This window comes from Adelges cooleyi, unplaced genomic scaffold (assembly GCF_023614345.1).
Source record: "Adelges cooleyi isolate 19-005CV unplaced genomic scaffold, UGA_ACOO_1.1 ACOO_flye_CR_arks_rails_tigmint_CR_PRNA_381, whole genome shotgun sequence".
In the NCBI taxonomy this organism is placed as follows: Eukaryota; Metazoa; Arthropoda; class Insecta; order Hemiptera; family Adelgidae; genus Adelges; species Adelges cooleyi.
The window spans coordinates 506,342-527,614 of record NW_026096058.1 but is presented as its reverse complement, the minus strand read 5'-3'; the positions used below and the strand labels follow the sequence as shown (position 1 = coordinate 527,614).

General features: G+C 29.7%; 1 protein-coding gene across 3 annotated transcripts in view; it reads left to right on the top strand.

Annotated features, from left to right (window-relative positions):
- The first annotated feature begins 4,529 nt into the window (after nt 1-4,529).
- LOC126841456 (tRNA dimethylallyltransferase) overlaps nt 4,530-21,273 on the top strand; it is a 73,637-nt gene continuing 56,893 nt past the window's right edge. Inside the window, exon 1 of one of the 3 annotated variants that reach the window (XM_050577952.1) lies at nt 4,530-4,688. Coding sequence is in view for 2 of the 3 variants with exons in the window: in XM_050577951.1 (XP_050433908.1) it covers nt 6,388-6,630 (243 nt within the window). In the remaining variant the exon portion in view is untranslated. Of the gene's footprint in view, nt 4,689-5,626; nt 6,631-21,273 lie in introns of those variants that run through there. The other 2 variants (XM_050577951.1, XM_050577950.1) reach the window with 2 other exon arrangements.

Below are 21,273 nucleotides of genomic sequence, written 5' to 3'. Positions count from 1 at the left end.
TGACAACTGACACGCCGATGGATATGGTGTGCTTAAATAAGGGCGGCCTGCGGTACAGCGCCAGCGGTACATAGCTACAATATTAATCACTACACGAGTGCATTGTGTACTTAGGTGTTCGTTTCAAATGCATTTAAAATTCCCAACAACGTTGTAGACTATTCTTGGTGCCTATTACGTTAATAGTTAACACTAAAAAAAAAAAAAAAAACGTTTAGCCGCAGTAAACACAATACAAATATGTTATCATAATAGTACATTGTTACAGAAGTGCCAGATAGTTTTCCATTATTGTTTAAACTACAGCATGTACCTCTAGCTACATTACTCCCTAAAAATGAAAATAATTACATATTTCCATAAATTACATTATTAAAACATCTTGAATGTTTAACTTTCGACAGAACCGTCACTTTTTTTTATAATAATACTAAAACTTTTTGTACACAACTTCTTTTGATAGTTTTCAGAATTTTACAACTAGAAAAGTTTTCAAGTAAGTAACATAATAATAAGTATACCGTCTACCACCAATTGGCTGTTTACTGATACTTGATGTTTTTTTTTTTTTAATTTCTTAACCGCTAATCTCATTAAGGACGCATGTACGTGTTTTAATTTATGATTAAAACTAATTGATCCATTGGGTCTTAAAAAAATATTTGTTTATCTGAAGTATATTTTTGATTTAGCAACAGGAAATCGTTAGGATTTCTTAAAGTTAGACATTGTTAATTGAACCGATGAACAAATTTAATAAAAAAATAAGTAGATTGAAATAGGACAACATGCAGGTTAAACGTGCACGATATTTAATCGGTTTATAATCACTACTATGTTGTATATGCGTAAGAAAACATTTTCTAAATGACTATTAGATCACTACTGCCAGATAACATTCAATTTTACTATCACTTTATTAGTCTGACGAGTACAATGTACGTTGAATGATATTAATTATTATTATTATAAAAGTCCTGCGCATTACAATGTTATACCTATCTTAAAGTGATTGCAATTTGGTACCTGTTCTTTTTGGGGACACTTTATTTTGTGTTACTTTACAATATTCCAATTTTTATTTATTTAATTTTTGTCAAAGCTCCGTTAACTTTTAAAACTCAAACGGTTACGCGTATATATTCAATTAACTTTTTTGATGAAAAATAATTTGCCTATCATTCTGACTGGTCGATAACCAGTTTTGGATAATTACTTAAGTTTAAAAGTAATAATCCAAAACTAATTATACATATTCAACCCCTGGTTTAGGATTTGAAATCATTTTCAATTTTATTCGGGTTTTAGTTTTAACCAAGCTCCGTGTACAACACTTTTTGACTCCTCGGTTTTTTGACATTTGATAAACCGATGACTCCAAATTATGTCTTGGTTACAATATTTAGACGGGTCACATACCATAACTCACGAAAAAGACAGATAATCTATGTATGTATGCTGTATATAATTGCTTAATATATTTAACAATCATCAAACATCTATAGTTATTGTAAATTTTAAGTAAAATGATATAGTTGAAGCGACCATATTATAAAATATGTCCAACTATATTTTTTTCGAATTAATTTTTTTTGCGTGCTTTATATTTCAGAGATAAAACATGATAGATCACGCCTGTCTTACAAAAAAAAAAATGTACATCAAATAATTTTTGTTAAAAAAAAAGGATGGCCATAGTTCTTTATCACTGCATGACTTTTACCTTTTAAGGTTATCAGTTTTGTACAAATTTAAAAAACCTTTCAGGTTTTGGTTATAAAATTTCTTATCTGAAGATATAATCATTGTAGTGTAACCTGCAATTTGCAAGTCATAAAATAATAAATGAAAGTAACTGGGAAATGGGAACAAAATAAATAATAAAGTTTAATAAGTTTAAATTGCTTAAAGTTTTTAATTGGGTAATTTAAGTTTGGAGATCTTTTTAGAAAATAATTTTAATGGTTTGTATGTATTATAATGCTTATAAAATAAATTCCAAATAGAAAAAATAATTGAATATGTTTAATGGAATTCTTGAGAGACTTGGCTTGTACTGTGCATTGTATAATATTTATTTTAATTTTATTTGTAGTGGTTATTTAATTTTTAATTACCCTAGCTAGTATGTGTGTGTGTGTACCTAATTTTATGAATATATTACATGTGCCCATAAGCACATTAATAAATACACTCAACACGGTGTAAAATTAGTTAATTAAGCTCATAAGGGTAATAACCATTGCATCGCAGTCAGCACATCACATCACTGTCCTAACAGTTATGTTTACATTCTTCCAACCGAGGGAGGTAAACGCAATGTAGCCGAACTAATACGAATAATAACATTACACTATACAACGTGTAATACATGATAACATAAAAAAAAACATTGAACTCGAATTTAAAAGGTGTTTCTAATAATGATTTCGGTTTGAAATCCAAAGTATGAACACTCAGGTCACCGAAAATGATTATGAACTTGATCAACTATAGTCATTATTAAACTTCGTTAAGACTGCGTAAATTAACATATTGTAGGTGTGGACTCTAAGCTGTTGTTGTAAGACAATAAAAACACACACTTGAACATTATTGGTACGCATGATCTTAATTTGAGTTTTTAATTTCTGTGTTTGTAAACATTGTTGTTACAGTAAACGTGATATGTTTTTACATAGCTATACTTAATGTGCGCTCACGTACCGCATGAAAGGTCTAAATTCATTAAATAAACACAACGGTAAATGTTTCTACCAAAGCTTCCTTTAACGTCTGCCATTATGTTTTCATTAAGTCACTAAACTGAGCGCACGAAAATTAATTCAATAAGAACGTCGCAAAAGCCCATTAATTGTATGTATATGCGAACACCAATAAATCATTATAAAAAATCATTACAATAATACATATAAAAAACAGACAATAAAAATTATGTGAGTTGCTATGAATTACTGTTTGTATTGCACTTATTTAGAAAAAAAAAAATAGATGCGATCACGGATGTTGTTTGCAGCGTAAATAATTCACAATAAAATTATTATTTTGATTATATTATGTGAAACGTCGAACACGTTTCAAACGGTAATGCTTTTGATTCCAACAATGTGACCTTGGTATAAAAACGTCAAAAGTTAAAGCGTAAATCATAATTTTTAAAAATAAAATACCTTCCGGCATCCATTCATTTTTTTTATTTAATAACAATTAAAAAGCGGCATTTGTAGGACTGTCAAGCTGATATGAATGCGTGTGCTGATGCCTAAAATCTGGAACAACCTTAAACGACATCATAGTGTATAAGCTATAACTGAAGTCCTTAAAAAATACTTGTGGCCTAGAGGTGAATTAATAAGAGCACATTTTTGACGGAGTGTTCCATAATACGGATGATTTGACTAGAACTATTAAGTCAAAAAGTATATTTTTACAAATTTGTTTCATCCCTGTGGTATTGATATCGATTGAAGAAAAATTGCTAATATCAAATAGCTTTACTGGCAGTAACGGCAGTGTCAGGCCGGAATTTATTATTTCATTTAGTACTGCTATAATAATAATTATTATACTGTTATCTATGGCTGTGATTCAAGTGGACCAAAACAACATGTTAAGTAGTACTCAAATGGAGCTCAGGATTGAGTATTATTAAAGAATAAATAAGCACAATAATAATTTATCGAGCAAGTGTACTAGGAAACAGTTATCGTCGCTTGTAGTTTGCACAGTGACTTACTTACTATAAGTAAGTTATACCTAGTAGTCACGATTCATGAGATTTATGTCGTCAACTGTCGACACCGCACCGTTAGGAATCTAAGCTTTGTGTAATAATGAATTTGTATTTTTTTCTTCTGCACAGAAAAGAGAATTTTATTAGAGGCAAACACTGTTTCAACAAGCAGTTAAGAAGTATTAACAGTCCAATCCAAATTTAACACATATTTTTATGCCTATTAACAGTGAAATTGTTGAGAAAAAATATAGTATTCCTCCCCCCCCCCCTTAAAAAATTAGTATAAAATTTATAATAATTAGTAATATTTTATATTTTGTTGTTATGCACCATTTTATAAAAAAAATATACAAATACTTGCTAATTTAATTAATTCTCCGTTAATTCGGCCTTGGACGTTATTTTTTATAAATAAATAACATTTATAAATCCAGTATCAGTAGTATAATTTCTTGCATTACAAAAAAAACATGCAATTAATTAGTATTATGCAGATATTAATTTGCTAATGGCTACTTTGCATTTAAGTCCAGATAGAGATTTTATGTTATTTATTCATAGTATACTAAAAAAATAATAAGCGGTTTTGTTATTTAAATTTATTACCTTTTCAGTTTTCCTACGGACATTGACCATTGTACAAGTACGTATTATATTTCCATTAGCAAAAATCGTTGTATTTATTTTTCTTAGGTTTTAACGTTCGGATTTTTAAATATTTAAATTAACTTAAACAACTAATAAACCTCTGTATCGCTCAATGACTAATACAACTGGTTGTTCTTCATTTTCTTTAATTATTTTCTAGTGTTTTAGCTTCGATTCGGAGCTTTGAAGGTACCTATTGTTTTTTACAATGATGTGTTCTTATTTTCTTTTGTGGGATCAACTTTTACTTTAACTGATTTCTACATACAGCAAGTCTATAAGTCAGTAATCGAACCTCTAAAAGGTATGAATTTTGTTGAGTCAAACATTTTTAATAATTCACCCCTTCCCCTTTAAAATCGAGAAAAAAAACCCTAAAAAATTACATATTTTTCATCATAAAAAAACAGCTATAACTTTTGTAATAATAGTACAAATAGTTTCAAATTTGTATGAAACATCATTTAAAAAAGGTACTATCTATAAAGTTGAAAAAAGTATCAACATTTTTTATTTATTTATATTTTTCGAGCGAAGTGTCAAGACTCAAGGTCTGAAATGTAGATCTGTAGTGGGGCTATAATTTACAAGATTTATTTAAAAACCTGTTGTCAATCTAATTTGTTTTATTAAGGAAAACACCAAAAATAAAGGAGACTGAAACACTTTGGTCGTAGTAAATTTCTAGGTTTCCTAATTACTATAAATGGGAAACAACGGCAACAAATTATTATTGTTGACCGATCAGATTAAGCCTAACCGTGTATCCACCCTAATACTCAAAATAATATAATTTTCAGCTCTATATTGTCACAACATAGCTTTTTCGATACTTGAAATTGGTATCTCTACAATCTACAAAACCTTACCGAAGCTTTTTTTTTTAGTGTGACCTTTATCGCTTTAAGTTTTAATAATTCCTGAAGACCTGTGATCTCTTTCGTACCAAGATAATCCGTCTCCGCTATGTCCCGAGTATTTTTTAATTAGATGATATATAAATTGTAATCACGGTTGATGGATAACGTCAACCGTTAAAATTTAATTAGCATTAAAAAGTTCAACGTGTTTTTAATCATTAAATTGGTGCTCATAAACTTTTTAATTATAAATTAATTTTTTACTCTTTTACTTGTTTGTAAGCGAACATTTTAATTAATTTTATCGATCAGTATATATATATATATATATATATCTTAAGAGATGTTAATTTTTTTTTTAATTTTAACTGTGTTGATATTTATTTTTTATTCTACAAAGCGTGATTATTATAATGAAAGCGAGACTGCAAGAATAATAATTATTTTTCTACGAATTAAATCTTCCGTCGGCAACATGTTACTTGTGTCCCCTATTACGATTTTGTGACTCGCGAACATATTAGATAGCGGATGACCATCCGAAAGTCGTGTCAGTCCGCCTATGCAAAAAGGACAATATCGTAATGTTTGTAAATGTTTATGAAGTTTGTATTATAAGCAGTAATGTTATACATGTATACATAATTTACATTATGATATTGCTCTTTTTACACAAATTTTTACAACTATTAAAAGCTCATCCTAAAATGTTTTTCCGAGGAATCGAATAAGTATGGCTAGGCAATTCTGTCGACTCGGATGACCTAAGGATTAAACTCATTCTGAAAAAAAAAAAAAACAATAGGGAAAAGTAATTGCACAACATTTTGCAATTATGTCGCCAGTCACAATTAGAGACAGCAGTAGTCGAGGAAAATATCGTCGCATCGATGCGTTGCACGATATTTACCGGGCACGCACGGTAGTCGTACGGTAATATTGTACAAGCCGGAACGCACACAATGTTGTAAGTTTATGGCGGCGGCGGCGGCGGTCAGCACGGTTGCCAACGTTGTCTCGTCGTTTTTGGTAACCGCACCGGTGGTGGTGGTGGTATCAGCTGCCTTCGCCGCCGCCGCCGCGCAACGTGATAAAGACGCACGCACACACACAACATTGTGATCGCGTTTTTGAGGTTATGTTATGTTTTGGAAGAGGGTTTTTGAATTTTTCAAACTCAACTGCGTAGTGCCGAAATTTCCGTATGGCCACCGTCGGGGCCTTTGCCGTCGCGAAAGTGTTTCTTACCCACCACGAATGGATACGTTTTTCAAGGATCGTCTGTTATTCGTCGTGGCCGGATGCACAGGAACGGGAAAGACAAAGTTAGGCGTGCGCCTGGCCAAGGCACTCGACGGCGAAGTCGTGTCAGCTGATTCGATTCAAGTAAGTTTTTCACAATTGTTTTCATCATCATAAATTTACATACACACTTGCATATTTCCCAAGCGAAACAAAAACCGAACGTACGAATTCAAACAATAATAACAATATTCCAATAATATCGTGATAGTGTGTGCGCTACGGCACGATATTATTCTTATCAGACCCGTGTGAACTCTGTGGCCGCATATCGGTTATTTATTTTTTATTTGAATAATAATTATAGGTGTATCCGCCGGGCCGGTCGTTTGTTGTACAATTATTGTAAATCTATACATTATCATTGTACGCACTATTACTTTCTATAAAGTCTATGTCACTTGCGCAGCTGTTATCTATGGTGTCGTTTATTCATTTTACTTTGATTTGATTTTCGTTTGCGCTTTCATTGATAACGGCCAATGATGAATAACAACACTAAAGTAGATTAAACATACATAGATGTACCACGGCATGTACTTTTTTGGCGACCTAAATATTGGTTGCGTCCATTTCGTTATCATAACGATTTCCGTATTTCATATGCCCGTAGACCATCTATATTGTAATATATTTGACCTACGACACGATTCACACAATAAGAAGGCGTATTGATTAAATGCAATGACTCATAATGATTGCCATATTGGAGCAATCGATAATAAAAACACGTTTTTTTTTTTAATTAACCGAAACTAATAGTCTTGTTTGCTTTGCTCGTTATTCTATTTATATAGAAAAAGATATTATGTCGTCGGTGTTTGAAAGATAATCGTCTCAGAAATTATTATTCTCGAACTGGTTAGGTTATTCAGTTTATGTGTGGTGTATTTGAAATAAAAAAAACCTCTATTAAACACAATTAGCCTGAGAATTATGTAAATTGGCCAACCCCAACTAAATGAATATTGTAGGTAAATATAAAGTTAATGTAGGTAGGTGCGAGATAAAATAAAACAAATCCATAAAATAATCTTTCCTTTTTTACCCACAATTTAAAATTAATAATTATTACTCAGTTTCCCAAGTAATACAAAAGTTACTTAATTACTACAGTCAAGTGTTATTTATGCATGTAATGAAAAAAGACCTACTATTTACTGATCGTTAAAACAAGATTTAGTAGATATTAATACTTGTTCTTATTATTAATTGATTAATGAATTCTTTTAGTTATCGGTCATTTGATCGGTTAGCTTCAATGCCTTTCTATCGCGACTTAATTCCTTTGAATCTCGGTATTTATTTTTCTCCGTCTTTTTAGCATCTGTGGTAAGCACTTAAATATTGGTCTACTTCTTCTAACCCTGCTAGGTTAGGTAAGTTAGCCTAAGTCTAATAATTATTTTATCATGACAAATATATAGTCACTATATCTGATCCCGTGGTTAGCTTTATTTAGGTAATAAGGGGATTGAAAGCGAGCAGTTTTTGAGGAGTTTTATATAGGCAATATTTAAGAAAAAAGTGGTTTTAATAAATTTCAATAATAAAACGTAATATCTTTACAAAAAAATCATTTTCTATAAAAACCTAGTAAAGTAGCCAAAGAACTCGTTTATCTTTAAAGGATTGAGTCGGGCCATCCTAAGTAGTAAAAACTGTTTAAGGATTTTAGGTCTAAAACATCAAGAATCATACCACCTCCATCCCCTTAATAACTATGTTTTGCCATTACTTAATTTATTCAGACGAAAATAGATGATTTAATATTTTATAGTTTCATAGTCAATGGTAATCTTCAATAAAATATAATAAATTTCGACCCACACCCACAAAACTTATCTACAAAATTATGCTGGCTTGATAACACTCTAATTCGACAAAAAATATTTTTATTAAACCGAATGAAATACATATTCTGCAAATAATTACGAAACGTTTAAATATTATTGGAAAACTAATAAAATAATGAAAAATTAAAGAATTGAATGTGTAATGTGTTGAGTTAGGTAGATATGTTAAAAATAAAAATGGTAATTGGTAGTTTTTATTGTAATTTATTTTTTATACTGAATTTTGGGCAATAGCATTAACATTTTTATATATATTGTTATATTATGTTACTGTCAAAGATATTTCAGTTAATATTAAGAAGACTTAATAAATAAAAGCTGACATTTTTGGTCAATGAACAAAATAATTTAATTTATTGATATTGCTGTGTGTTTTTATGCTATTTTTAACATTATTAACAATAGCTAGTCTTATCTTATCATAGCATAACCTGAACCATCAATGACGGGATATCCACTGATCATATTTTATTACAGTTCGATTTGATGGCCGATATAATAATGGCCTACCAAACTTTTTTTAAATTCAAGACTATAGTGTATTTATACTAAGCAGTTATTTTTAAGTAATAATTTATGTTCAAGTAGAAAATATTTTCCTTAAGGGTAGTTTTAGAGTAAACATTTTAAAAGTTAAATGTTAACCTACATATTTGATATAACAGAATTTGTATGTTAGAATATGTTTATAGATTTTAGTATTTTTTTTTAACACTTATTTTTTAAATAAATATTGAACAACATAGAACCACTATATTAATTGCTTTGTATAAAATAATTGTTTTGGGATAATTACTGGTATGTTGTAGCCGGGAAGCGTACAATATTACCAGTGTTATTATAGTTAATTGATAGTGGACGATTTATTTAAAGATAAAGCAATTGGGTAAAGCAATTGTTGGTTTTAAACGAGTTTCTGCCGGAAATTATATTAAACTATTTTATATCTAGTATGATTTATAGTATAATGAAATTATTGGCTTTACATGAATACTGGAAACGTTAACATAAACCAATGTACGATAGTGAATGAGTCTTATTTAAAAGAAAACAGATAAGAACATGCTATTGCTGAAATACCGATTATTTTTGTATTCACCTTATGATGAACATTTCCAATTCATTCACACGCCTTATACTAATTATTGTACAATGTTTTTGCATGGTCAGCAAAAAGTAGGTTCAAAGTCATCGATTCTATCAACGTATAGTTTTCAATAATTAAAAAGCGGAAATCAAATGTTTTTTTCCTTACGGTTTTAATCGGGGCAATAACGTTCATAAGAACTTATTAGCATTATTATGACGTATGTTCACTTGGATGTTTCTTATAATGAGGAGGCAATGACTTGGATGTAATATTTTTTATGTCTAATCTAAATTGTAACGTCTAGTGGTTTTTAAAAGTAAAATGTTCCAGTATTCTACTGTGGCTCACTTATTATATTAGCAAATTTATATTTATTTTTAGCTTCGATGCGTTTTAGTTTTGTTGGATATTTTCTATTATAATATAAGTAATAGTAATGGTTATATTACAATTATGTGCATTTTGTTTTGCATCGGTGAACTGGTTTTCAATAGATTCGCGTGGTACAAAACCTCTTTAGTTTTTAGACTGGACAAGGCCCTTGTCACAAGGATGTGATTAAAGTAGAGGCCAAAGGGTTAGGCAGGATTAGAAGCAGTTTCCCACTGGGTCGATTGTTTTAGTAGGTCGTTTATAGATGCTAGGTAAAAACTATAATAAATATACTAAATTTGGAATAATAGTTTTGGAAAATGTCTGTTGAATCACTTTTTTTAACTTAGTAATTATCACAGACAGTTGAACAAATTGAACAAATTGTCCATAAGTCATAACTATACTTTTACTATTCTTTATTTTCTAAAAAACATCTATTTTTTTAAAAATTTTAAATTAAATGAACTTGTCATATTGGTAGATTGTTAAGTCTTTAGCCAACCCTTGCGAAGTATAACTGATTTTACCTCATACATTTAGTCTGTTAGGTAAAATAACTAAAAAAAATACATAGGGTAATTCGATTTAACGTTTTAAGGCACTCATTTTCTCGGAAAATAATGATAATTTTATAGTTTTTCTTTGTAAAAACATTAAATTTTATATAACACGCTACTAAATTTGTATTTTTTTTAATAATCTCCAGAACGCTATTCAATTTTAAAAATTAGAATAATTCGACGAAAATTACGACTGCTCGACCAATTTTAAACAATTACTTTTAAAGTTTGCTGGCTTAAAAAAAAAATCATGATTTTGTGCAAGTTACAAACGGTCGTTCTTTGTAAAAGTGGTTAACTCTAAACTTTTACAGTATACATATTTTTGCTTAATGGAGTCACATTTGGTAAAAAAGTTTCGTTATTTCAAAATTCAATTACCATGAGTTAATTCACTTTTACAATGAACGACCCAGATAATGAAAGATTTGACTAAATGTGTCTCAATTAAACAAACATTTGAATATTTAAGAATTTTAAAAAAATTGGAATTCACACCACATTTACAATGAACGACCAAAATGTGAAAATGTACCAAAGTTAAATTTTGTACGGTACGTTTATATTTTTGACGTTTAAAAAACATGCATGTATTTCTCCAGCGACGAGGTAGAACCATTTAGACGTAATGAGTGTATGAACGTGTGTGTGTCAGTGTATAACAAAAATAAAACATATGTGCTGTGTTTGTTCGTGATTGTGCTGACCATATGACGGTAGTGTAACATGCATGTACAGACTTAAGCATTGACACATGTTTGACGGTTAAATTCTCGACAGCGAGTTGGGATTATTTTTCATATTCGTAATGACACTTAGGCGTTTGTAAATATATATAATATATATACACATTTTTATACATTTTACATTACACGTTTCATGTCTCTATATAACTTTTACGGTGGCTTGTAAAAAAAAAAACAGTAATGGGACACAAAAAAAACTTGTCCAACGTTTCATTTTTTACATAATGGCAAGTACCTAATCAAAATAAGAACTAGCAGATAGATTGCTATTAAGTAATTTATTTTTAATTTACTTGTTATATAATCGGTTGTAATGTTAAAAATTTAAGAGAACATTTTTTTATGCCTAAGATTAACGACTGAACGGTCCAAAAGATTTTTGAAGAAAAACCAACGGCCGTTTAATTAAGATATGGTTGTCGTTTTTTGTATGTATTTTTTGTCTACCTAATTATTATTATTTTTTATTTTACAATTTATTGTGACTTAAATAAAATCATACCAAATGCGTTCTATATGGACATAATTGTTCGCATCATTAAAAGTTGTTAATATCCTGTATCTAAGTTTGTCAATCGTTTGCTTTTAGTTTATTTTTAATTTTTTTTTATTTAGATGTGTTCAATGTGAACTCCGGGCTATTTACAAGTCTTCGAAACTCGTGTCTTGTCTACAGTTTTTAAATTGACAAAGACGCAAATCGTTTAACTGATCTTTGAGTGCCATCACAAACGTCCTTCTTATTATTCGTACGTTATAATCATATTATTAATAATTTTTAATTTGTATAAATCACAAGGTTAGGCAAGTTAAATATATTATCTTAAAATACTATACTTTTACTTTAGTGACGTATATTATATTTTGCGAGCCAAAATCGTTTTGGTTAATTGGCCGGTCAAAGTCGAATTTGTCTTAAAAAATAATAGCCTTTAAAATAATGAATGATAACATATATATAACGATTGTTCGTTTAAAAATTCAATTAAATGTTGGTGTAACAGTATAAATTAATATTTATTTATTGATAAATATTATCATTAAAATAACACAATTTCTTTGTATAGTAATTTTGTATTTTATTAGGTTAAAGTTTCATTTTTAAGTTATAAATTGTCTTCGTTAGTTATTATTTTCCTAATGTATTTACTTAAGTTAATAATTGGAAAAATAATTACATCCCATCTTACACGCCAAAATTTGTCTTAAACTTTAAAATGGTATATACATATGTGTGTGATAATGGAAAAATTAATTAGTTATTAAGTTAATATAGATTTCAGACAGTTTATCGTTAAACTTATAATAATTAAAAATAACTTCGAAATTTTGTTTTGTAATGATATCAAGTGATACAGGGTTTCAGTACTAGAGCAGATATTTTACAACACATTCATCGTCATGTCATGTTGTTGCCACACACACACACACATTAAGATTTTTATAGCCTCCTGATCACCCCTAAGATGTTTTTTTTTTCAAAAGTCATAAAACGTGTTAGTCACCACCAGATGTAGTAACCATGACATCACGTGCCTTTATTTTTATGAAAGCCTTTCTACAACCCTCCAACACTATGACTTAAGTATAGTGTTTTTATTAATTGCCACAAAAAAAAAAACCTTGAAAAATCAATAAAATGGTCACAATGAATGAAACTTTTTTTACTAACCTTACATAACCCATATCTCTGTGTTGAACGATATTACATTTGACGGTTCATATATTATGAATGAGTTAAAATATCATTATTTGCTGTCTTGCAATTGCAAGTCACAACAATTTATTGATATAAGAGTTTGTATACTTTTGTGAGGATACAATACATGATTATACCGAATGTGCGGCCGGTACCGAGTTATTTCAATCGATTAAGCGGCGGCTTATTATTTTATGCAAATATAATATTTTACACTGGCATTATTTTATTGTAAAACCCAATTATTTCTTATTTATTAGCAATAATACAATATCGGCGTCCTTTGCCCTCCGCGTTCGTCGTTCCCTTTGCAAAAATATTCACCGGTTCCTCTGTGCATTATTCTTTCACAAAATTTACCACGCTCCATATGATCCCTCGTGATTTATTTGTCGAAGAAATAATAGCCTTTAGTCCTGGCGTACATATTATTATTATTATAGTTAGCGTAGAAAAAAAAAATACCTTCAAATACCTAAGAAATATCGCCTGCCGGTTTTCGGCGTTTCTATTGAGTGTGTGTGTGTGTGGCTAGCTGTGTGCAGTCGAGGCTGTATTGAGAGAAACCGGTTTTTCGCCCGTTGTTATAACGAGGGCTCAATTCCTTTATTATCAACACACACAATAATATTTTTCTAAAGTAAGCCTCGAGCGTACATAACATTTTATTAGACGCTGCAAAATGCTGCTAGTGTTTTCCGAACTCCTTATTTTTTTTTCACTCACAATTTGCCAATATACTCAATTTTAATAAAGCGTTCGTTTTCAGTACACATAGTGTTATTAACGTCGTCTATACGTATCGACATGTATTTTTGACCGACTCCCGTGGAGTAATTTACCAAGTGTGAAAAATAATATCAACTAAATATAATAAGTCTCGCAACGTTTGTTTTGGTGGAGGCAGTGAGATCATTCCGTTAAGTGCTATTGGATGTTTTTTTCAAAAAAAAACTACCCTTTCGTGCTCGTCCGTCGAAAAATTCCCAATACTCGAAAATAATAATTAATTTAGGTATTTTTTTAGTACCTATTCAGCTGTACTGTTGTTGGTAGTATTCCTGGCTTATTGTACTTATAACTATTCAGCTTCTATTTTTAAAATCTACCACGAATTATTATCAATATTGATATAAAACGCTTTCTAATTGCCTTCTTCATCTTAATTATGACATTAATTGTAATAAAATTAAAAAAAAAAACGAAATATCTAATAAAAACTCAATGAAAACAACATTTATAAATACAATTTTTTTTTAACCAAGGTTTATTAAATTATTAAGATGTTCATACGATGTGATTTAATGTGGTTGGTTATATAATATGATAGATGTGGTTGATTTTATTAGTAGAGTCCAATTTATATTTTTAAATTGCTGTTTTGAAATACAGTGACGTCTACGAATATATTTTTTCTTAGAGCATTTACCTATATTTTTTTTTTTAAACAACAATTTTGCAATGCATTCAAATTATGTTAAGTACATAAAAAAATCAGCTGACATCGCACACTGTTGGAGTTCAACAACTGCGCAAACATTTTCAATTTTTTCCGGGCAACAATCCAACAACAATAATAACATTAGTACCTATAATGATTGTTAAAGATTATTGACAAAAATCATAATAATACACGTATATCGTAATTATGGTGGCTGTCTGTATTGTTTTGGTCGTCAAAAGCTGTTGACCGACCACAATTAAAAGTAGCTTGGGCAACGTTACTCATTAATACTTAATATGCCTGCCAACTGTTGGATGAATTTTAAATATTTTATGTCCGGGATAATGGAAACTATTTAAGTGATTATTGAGATTGACACTATTTGAATGAAATAGTAACATAATTAGTGCACTCCAACTTTTGGCTGTCAACGTTTTACGATACTCGTGATACATTCTAAATTCTGTTAATGTCATAAACTAATGGCATAGTATTCACAAATTACAAAAATATAAAAACATAGCTTATTTAAGTGTTGTTGTTAGTTTCAACGTCTTTATTAGACTTCAATTTTGCCTATATTCCACTATAAGTAGGTATTATTGTAGTTGTAATTATTAGAATTCCAAATTGTATTAATGTATGTTGTATGTCTATTTTGTCTTATCTCACCAATTATTACGAAACGTATAGGTGATTTTTAGAATTTGGCTGAAGTACAACCAAAATTCATAATCGATTGTTTGGAGTATAACATGATTATGTTGGTCGTTAATTTTTCATAATACATAATTATGATATTAAAAATCAGTAAAAGTTCTTGGAATACACAGCGTGTTCTATAAGGTTAACAGGTATAATATTCATTCTTAAGTGTGTTCATTTTTGTACTTATCAATAATTATTAGTTCAATGAAACTAATGACTTTCATGGTGAATTCTTGCTGCTCAAACGGAATTTATCGGCTCGATTCTAATAAATAATAATAATGCTATAAACTGCTGGGTTCATTTGGCTCGGGATGACGAAATTAAATAAAACAGAACAATTTCTATGCGCTCAGATGATTATATCCACAATGTAGGACAATTTATTGTGGTTAATTTACCCTCATATCTTGGTCAATGTTAAGTTGAGTCAATATTTTTAGTTAATAATTTAAAATGGGAACCATTTTATCTAGAAAACTATTTTTTTTAATTACTTTTAATTTACTAATATTCATAAATATCCGCAGAATTTGTTTACCTCATTGAAAAGTATTTAACAATTATTTTCTACTTGCTTTTGCGAAAATAGTTAATTTAATAATAAAAAAAGTCATTTGTTTATTACTATTTTTTTTGGAATTAGGTTTTAGTATATTTAATATATTAATAAATTAGGTGTATAATGAGTGAGTCAAGCAATGTTATTATTGTGATCTATAACGTGTTCCGTTTGATTTGTTTATAGGCTTATTATATTTTTTATTAACTAAATTGCAGTATTGTGTCAATTTGTCTTATCTAAAATTGTGTCCATTGTTGAGAAAATTGTATGATGTAAAATAAATAATAAATAAATAAACGAGATAAATTTCTATCAAGTGTATATTGAACTTCGACGGGCGTTAATGCCAAAAAGTTTCAGTAGCTCCTCGGAGACTTATTTAGATAGAAGAGCCAAATATGTACGCGAATCAGCTTTTAGTGTACCAGACGCATTAAAAAGAATTATTCATGTTCGTTTAGGTCCTAGGGGAATAATTTACCTGAACCGTCCGTTGCTCGGAATGATATAACTGACTACAAAACATGTTCGGTTATTTTTACTAGACATCGTCTGGAGGTTTATATATTACATAATATTATGGTTTTTATTACAACAAACTTACTATAACGTTGCACAGTGTTCAAAAATAAAAAAAACCGGGACAAAATATATACTGATTAAAATTTAGTTTACAACATAACCAAAAAAGTTATACTACCCGTTATACTTCTCCGATCGAAGAATTCAAATTTGATATTAGTTTTGTAATCAGAGGGATTTATTTGTAGTATATAGATATTATATAAAGAACGTCTTTAAGGTAAATCCGAAAACATTTTGTTCCTGGTCTGACCTTTTTTTGGTAAACCAAGTAACTAGCAACATAAAACTGTTTAAAACAATTAAAGTTTTTCTATTTTACCGATAATGCACTTTTGGTGTAAGACTGTCATAACTCAAGAAAAATAGTTTTGATGAAATGCAATTTTAAGATTGAAACCACCGTGTATTCAAATGATTAATTTCAATACTTTGCAATTATTTGTTACCCGATACTTGTTTTTAAAATTTTAAGCTACTTAGTTAAATCTCAACCAGACACCAGAAATTACAAAGAGTTTAAGGCGATTTAACAATAGGTTTTCATAAAAAACAAACTACCACATTACTTTTTGTGGCGATTTACCATTTCAAACCTAATATTTTGCCATAATAAGAAATGTGGCAGTTTTGTTTATCTTGTTAAATTAATTTAATTCTTCAACAACAAACGTGGCAGTTTATTATTTTTTCACAGATGTCATCCCGTTAAGAATTATTATGTTAAAACGCCTCAAATCGAAAAGAGGCAGTCTTGGTTTTGTTATGCTTAACTATAAAAAATATCTAACTACGCAGTATCTTAAAATGTGGCAGTGTAATTTTTTTTTAACCGCAAAAATGAAGAAATTCAATACCGGCGTGCTGGTAGAACATTTTGCATTTACAAATTATAGCAATAGACCTGTAAAAAAACTTAAATTTTGAGTAGTAGCAGTCTTGTTGTACCAAGTGTGCAACGTTAGCAAATATTAGCAGCTAAAAATGATATGAAACTATTCTATGGGCCTTAATCTATATATAAGCTGAGACTTTTTTTCCTGAGAGGCTAGATTATTATAGCACATTTTTTAAACACAGCGAGTTAAAAAAAAACATTTTTTGTAATAAAAAAATAACAATATTAACATTAAATATTGTAAATTTTACATGTAATTGTAGCCCTTAAAACGTACTTTTATCCCGTGTACTCATTAATAATTTATTTTAACTTAAAATTTCATTGTTATGTTGTTAACACATAAGAAAGTATGGCAGAATTTTAATGGATATAAAAACTTAATCATTTATTGTATTTGAAGCTTAATAAAACTGGCAAAAAATGTATGAAATTTTAAAATCCCATACGAATAACTCGACTATGTATGGTAGAACTAAATCCAATAATCAAAATTGTATTTTGGCTTGGTTTGTTGATAAATCCGAACACTGTGCGTCGCCCACGTGTAATTAATGTGATAAAAATGACGCCTGTAAATTGTTGATTGTTATTGCGAAATTTTAGGACATCATCCAAGGCTTTAGTTTGGTCTATAACCACTCGTTAATACTTCCGCTAATATTTTATAGTACTAGAAAAAAAAACGTCCTCGTCTCGAGTGTCTAACGATTTTATCAAAGTCTCGCCGATTAGAGCTTGGCGCCGGTTAAAAAAAAATTGTTTAAATTGTTATGTGTCTTCCGAGACGTTGCTAATCTATCAGTGGCGATAACGGCATGCGGTGTATTGTGCGTACGCATTCGAAATTTCCGCCCGGCCATTATCTTATTTAACCCGTTTGTTTGTATTTACAAAAGTTTTAAAAGGCACTCGAATGGTCTTTTTTTTTATCGTGCGACGTTTATGTAGTAGACATATGGATATAGTAGATATAGTAGACCTGGCCGTGGACCTGGAGTTTGTTCGACGCCCCATTTTCTCGACCAGATCCTTTTTGTTTTTCCATTTTATACACACAAAATATAATATAATATATTACTCGTATAAACTCCAAGGTCGAACCGAGTGAGCAAGCAATTTATACGACCGTCCATTTAAAGGGGGAAAAAAAAAGTCGCCGCCGCCAATGTGTAAGATGGCTGTAAAAATCGGGAAATATATGTTGTTGGAAAAATTGAACTTTGCGAAGCCTTTTGAGTACACCCGGTACGACGGGTGATTTATAGAGAGGAGGTGACGGGGTTTTCAAGGAAGGTAGGTGTGGGGGATGTGCATTTTAGAGTGTCATTCTAAAAAAATATCGTTTTATAATGTTACACGCGTCGTTTCAATCAAAATCGCCGACGCCGACTGTGTCGTCGGCCTTCCCTTATTATTTTATTACCACCACTCCGTCTCTGGTATTTACGACCGTCGTTTAACCTAAGTACTGGTCGTTTAGTTTCGTAGAGAACGGAGGAATTGGAGGGGAAAGTTTTCGGTCAATGGCGACAGGATGCTGTCGCATCAGTTCTGTATCTAAAGAACAAGTATAATATAGGCAAGGGAGAACAGAAAGTGGAATTTCATACTTAAATGTTTTTTTTTGTTTGCAATTGATTTGTCGGTCTTTAAGTGGTTAACATTAAAATATTTTAAACCCTATGGATCTAAAAATAATTGAACTAATTCACAATATAATATTAATTTTGCGATATAGTTTAAACATTAATTCGTATTTAACTAATCTATTTTTTGTTGTAGTTAACTTAATCTTAGTCTTAACATATGCTCTAGATTGACCTAATAACAATGTAGTCTTATTTAAAATCAAAATACAAATTTGGCGTGTTACAAAGATAACAATTTGTCTTCAATTTAACTTGACTCAATTCGTTGACAATTTTAACTAATATATTTACTTTAGTCAAAACCGATATCTCGCTCTGTATTTCTACATACCTATGGTAAAACGGTTGTCCTTAGTTTAGTCCAGTAATTAAATCTTGCATAGAAACCCCATAACTTTTTACGATTAGTTAATTTAATTTCTTTATTTTATATAGGAATTAATTTATAATTTTCCACTATTTATTTAATTTTTACTTAATAATTGCCATATTATTATGTGTATGTATTATGAAGTATGCTGTGTCACCGCTGTCATCCATATGAAATAATAAAATGCCATAAGGCATAACGTAAGCGTATATAAAAATGTTCAAAATTAGCTTGTGTGTGGGGGACTTGCTGACTTGGTTTAGTGGTCGACTCTCCGTACCTATAATGTGTGATGTATATTCGTACAAGGCACTACTGCAGTTGGAGACGGCCAATTTATAGCTTATTGATTTTCTGAGAAAATCGTAAAACGTGCCTAAGTATTTAAAGTTAACGCGATAGTATAAATTGTGTACATTTAAGTGTCGTGTGTCCGAAGTTAAAAACAATAATGGGGTTCAATGATTCATATTGTGTTAACTCGGAAAATTACCCGTAGAAAATATTTTGATTACAATAAAGGAAGTACAATTTTTTTACCGTAGTAAATTGCCTGGATAGTTAGGCTTTTATTGCTTTGATGACTTGTGAAACATTAAACATTTTTTCCAATTTCATTATAAATAAAAAGGATGTTATCGTTTTAATTTTTGCAAAATATGTATCTCGATTGACCATAGAATGTTATTCATAGTTCATTCACTTCGATGATGTACACTTTAATTCGTATATTTTGTAATAATTGTTAGTCATACTTGTGTTAATAACGTTTCAACGATGACCTATGTAAAACTACCAACACATCAGTATTGCGAAATGACTCATTGAAAGCTTTTAGTTGTTTGGAAGAGTTGTATAATAGGCATGGCAATAAAAGTAAACAATGCGTATAAAGCACACAGTTGACAGTAATGCTGCAATGTGTTTAAATGACATTTTCAGGTTGAAACTGTCAATGTTCTACTATTAAGTTCTATATTTATATTAATATACGTTGTTGTTATTAGAATAAGCAAAATATTCCTTTTAACCAAAATTATAAAAAAAAAAAAAATTTCAAGTAAAATTAGGCTTTTTTTTAGTTAGTGAACTTTGATGAACAAAAAACAAGTGCATGATAATCCACTGATTAAATACGGGAATGCAGGCAATGCAACTGCATTGGGGCCTTTCAAGCTTTAACGTTTTGTATAATATATATTAATAAATATATTATATCAAAATATCATACTATTTTAGAATATAATATATATACCTCGGGCAAGTGTATTAATTAAATTTTAATTAATTCATTAAATGAATTATTAATTTATTTATAATTTAAATATTAATATAATATTTAAAATGGGTTAATGCATTTCAAGTCAGCGAGAACCAATATTTATACAAAATCGTACGAATGGTGTTTTATTCAGGTCGCAGTATAGATTGACAAACATTAATCTGTTTTTATATTGGTTATGATTTTAAATAATTGATTTCCTGCATTTAAATTACCTAGTTATATTTTTTTAATTATTTTTCAGAGAACTATTATCAATATAATAATACTAGTTATAAACGGATAAAGTAGATTCTACATTATCAATTAAATTTCAAATTGATTGCATATTTAGTGCGTAAATTGATGATAGCTGAATGGGTTTAGCTGCAATAAAAAAAAAACGCTTAGGTATTAGATAATGCTTAAAAAGCTTTAGCGGATCAGTCCTTCAAATGTTTTTTCGTTCGTAGCCCTGATCTACATAGGCAGTGTGAACTTATCAAATAACACGAACATAACTTAGATAAGCATTTTTTTTTTGCAGATGCTCAACTCTGAATTCAACTCATTACGTGAATTGATCTTTAATATGTATGTTCTGACGTTAATGACGTTAAGTAATTCTTTATCTGACCGTTTTAATTGAAGCTATTTGTTTATTTGAATATCACTGTGTAATGATAATGTATATTTAATCTGTGTAAGGGTCATACGTTTGTAACATAATTAATTTTGAATTAAAATTTTAAAATATATAATATTATAACCAATGTTGTCGATGTTGTTTTTAATGGATGATTAGTTTGATTTAGCTTACACAAACATTGCATTAGCATTCCGTCGACCACGGTTCCTTAGTGAAAAAATTTAAAATGTAATTTCAAGGAAATCGTTTCAATGGCGGTTGGTTTTATGCTA